The sequence below is a fragment of the Oryzias latipes genome, chromosome 17, assembly GCF_002234675.1.
Source record: "Oryzias latipes chromosome 17, ASM223467v1".
Classification (NCBI taxonomy): Eukaryota; Metazoa; Chordata; class Actinopteri; order Beloniformes; family Adrianichthyidae; genus Oryzias; species Oryzias latipes.
In genome coordinates, this window is record NC_019875.2 from 16,675,307 (window position 1) to 16,678,736 (window position 3,430).

Consider the following 3,430-nt stretch of genomic DNA (forward strand, 5'->3'; position numbering starts at 1 on the left):
GCTATCTTAGATGACCCCACCCTTACATTGACGTGTTCTCCCTACCATGACAAAGGTAATCCATGCACACCAGTGAAGATCACAAATCATTGAAGAAAAAAGGTTCAGCGCACTGTCTAGTGGGTCTAGATGACCCAACTCCCAATGTTAAAGTGCCTAGGATAGCACAAGGGTTACCGGTGTGCTACAAAGGCTGCTCTATTAAGACAAAAATCATACATTTTGGAGATTCTCTTCTCCCTGAAAAATCCTTACATATAAAAGACATCAGAAAAAACCCCACCTTCGGCCAGAATTATTATTATCTGATAAGCTCAAATTTATGCTCATGAACTCTCACTTCATGGTTTTGCTTTGCTAAGGTGACTCCTTACATCAGAGTTAAGGAGTCACCTACATGTGAAGTGGAATTTTTTTATAGGGCACAGGTTAATTAGAAAAACAGAACAAGTTTTCCTTTTTTTTCCACTCCTTCACATCCACCCTTTTGATGAACTCATTCTTCATAAGACAACTGAATCGTTTCATGTTTTTTTTCCACTTTTATTCATTTTATGCATTTTAATGCATCTCAATGTACAAAACACAAACGCATTTTCCAAAAATATTTGCACAGCAAACATTTAATAAAAAAAATACTTTAAATAAATAAGCCTTAAATAACAATTAATGCTACTCAGAAGCATCAGTGGTAGTTTTGTTGTGTGACAGCATCATTCGTTTTCTCTTGATTCCTGCCAGGCTGCCTGGCATTGATCAGTCTGTGTGTAAACTGCATGTGTGTTGGTCAGAGGCTGCCGTAGCCCGCGGTGCTTTCTGTCTGTCAGTGTCCTCTCACAGCCTCACGTGGACTCCGGCCTCCACCCGGGAGCCCCATCTTGTTTCCCAAAATAACTCCACAGCTCTTCATTAAAGTTGTGTTTGTCCCATCACAGCTTTGCCACTTTCTGAGTCTGTATGCATCATTTCTTCATTTTGTTTTCTTCTTCAAGTCTATTAACCTGTCCTTCTGGTCATGTCCAGGTACATTGAGGACTTGAGGAAGCGAGGGTAGCAGTCTTTCTCCATCAGGGTGTAGATTTTAGCTTGGGCCAGGTTGAAACAGGACAGAGAAGGTCGCTGCATGTTCTCCATGGTGATTGCTTTGGTTGCATGGTCGAGATTTACCTGCCAAATAAAAGAAGCATGTATTTATTAGCAAAAGTTAAAAAATAAGGAGAAAAAACCCACACCACGGAGTGTCTGAGCGTGAAATTTGATAATCACCTCTCGTGGTGCGTCGGAGCAGATGAACTCTTCATAAATTTTCTTTGCCTTGCTGGCCAGTTTGGAAGGTTTGGACGTTCTGTAGTCCTCACACGCTAAATAAAAGGCAATGTTTTCCTCGCTGAACTCAGATACCAGGAATGCTCTGAATAGACAGAGTCCATCTTAAAAAAGAAGAGACAAGCATTTAGCATCTGAACCTTCAAAACCTCTGGACAAAACAAAGCATCTGAGAGAAACTTACTTTGACTGGACAAGAGTTTTTCGAAGGATTCTCTCCATTTGAGAGGCTCATTGACTTCATTTAGCCTGCATTAAAAAAAAAAGAACAAACTTATTAGACAAATGTTAAAATTTCACGGCGAGTTCCTAAAAAGCCAGATTGCATGAGTCTCTTACCTGAGTTTGTCATTTTTCTTGGACTGGCCACAGTTGCTGTGGTCTGACTTCTGTAGTAAACTTCCAAACAAAGCTCTCAGCTCCTTTGCCCTGTAAAACAAAACAAAACATTGAATGAGTAAAAATACGTTTTCCACAAGAACTGCATTCATATGATAAAATTATTCTTTTTTTAAAAACTTGCAAAAAATGACAAGAAATCTTGCATGAGGCTCACCGTTCAAGGCAGGTGATGGGCAGCGATTCGAGTCCTCGACACATGACTTCTGACAAGTAACTCCAAGGACAGAGGCGAAAGACTGCCAGGTTTTTATGGAGGAACTGCCTTCTTAGTAAGGGAATGAGCTCTGACTGCTCTGCTGCTTGGGAGGGCTTTTTTATAGGCAGTGTGCTGTGACATCACAGCATTCAGCCAATAACGCCAGGCGAGTGGGAGGATGGGGAGCCTCCTCGACGCCCGCTTTCCTCCACACTTCCTCACTGCGGAATGACTCGTCAGTTAATGGGCCGCCTCACAGCACGACCTTGTGCATGCTATTGTGTGTGTGTGTGTGTGTGTGTTTGTGTGGCTTAGCACCTAAAGGGAAACTGTCTGCTCTCATAAGAGGCGGAAAAATCACTTCTTTCAAATGAGTTTGGAGGTTTTGTTGGCTCGTGTTCTGACCTCTGAAGAAGTTAAAAGTCAAACAGATAAAAAAAAAGAAAACCCCTAAAGTTGCTGTTGTGAAAACAACAAGTATTTAAGCCAAAACACATTTAAACATTGCTTTCCACAACCTGAGGTTTCATCTGGAAGTTTTTTATAAAAACAGGTAACCTACACATGTTCAGATTTACATATTCTGCTTTAAGCCTTCTTTTGAAAGTATTTAATACAAGTTAAGACAAATCTATTTGAAACTACATATCCCAACTGGGTAAAGCCGATTTTATGACTTATTTTTTAAATTTATACAAATCAAATTTGATTGTACATCATACCTGTTACATCAAAGTTTTATATTTTAATATTTACGTTAAGGAGAAATTCACTGAATAACAATAACAATTAGTTTTTAGTAGGCTGCTAGAAGTTGAAGCTGGGGAAACCATGGTGCTCTGGGGTTCTGTCCTCTATTTTCATCTACTTCTACCCTTCCTCTCTTCTCTATTCTTGATTATTATTCATCATTTAGTTCTCCATGCCTCTGTTTGGATCAGTGCGATTCATGTACTGTCCCTCTTTCCCTCTCCCTTCCTGGGGAGTGGCAGTGCTTCCAGATTCCAGTTGGCTCATCCGTGCTCCTGTACTTGACCGTGTACCTCGTCTCTGGCTCGCTTCAACTACTGCTTCTACACCTGGCTGTGGATCCTGTCTCCGGCTCGACTCGCGCCCTTGACTGTCCCCCCAAGTCCGTCTGGATGAAGCTCGTCTGCTGGACTTTAAATATGTAGTTGTAGGGTTAGATAAGTTAATTCTTCTCTATGAGTTCTGGTAAATCGCCTGTCCGTCCTGGGGGAGGATCCCTCCTTCATGTGGACACCCCTGAGGTTTCTTCTTTTTTTTCCGGGAATCCGTTTTTTTGGGAGTTTTTTTTTTACCGCGAAAGAGGGTCTAAGGGCAGGGATGTCCAGTTTAGCTTAGTCAGTTTGTTAGTTCAATTTAGTATTTTCCTATTGAATTCTATGTATTCATGATCCTTTTGATTTTATGTTTAACTTTTTCAATTACCGATACGAAGCCCATCGATATGACTGTTACTGTGAATTTGAGCTAACCAAATAA

General features: G+C 40.9%; 1 protein-coding gene across 1 annotated transcript; it reads right to left on the bottom strand.

Moving 5' to 3' along the window:
* Positions 1–522: 522 nt before the first annotated feature.
* LOC101157159 (regulator of G-protein signaling 5) lies at positions 523–2,029 on the bottom strand. Its single transcript, XM_004079001.4, has 5 exons — positions 1,883–2,029; positions 1,666–1,755; positions 1,511–1,575; positions 1,267–1,430; positions 523–1,167 (listed from the first exon to the last, which is right to left on the bottom strand). The coding sequence occupies exons 1-5, from the start codon at positions 1,924–1,926 to the stop codon at positions 997–999; spliced, it is 534 nt and encodes a 177-aa protein (XP_004079049.1). The 5' UTR covers positions 1,927–2,029; the 3' UTR covers positions 523–996.
* Positions 2,030–3,430: the final 1,401 nt, after the last annotated feature.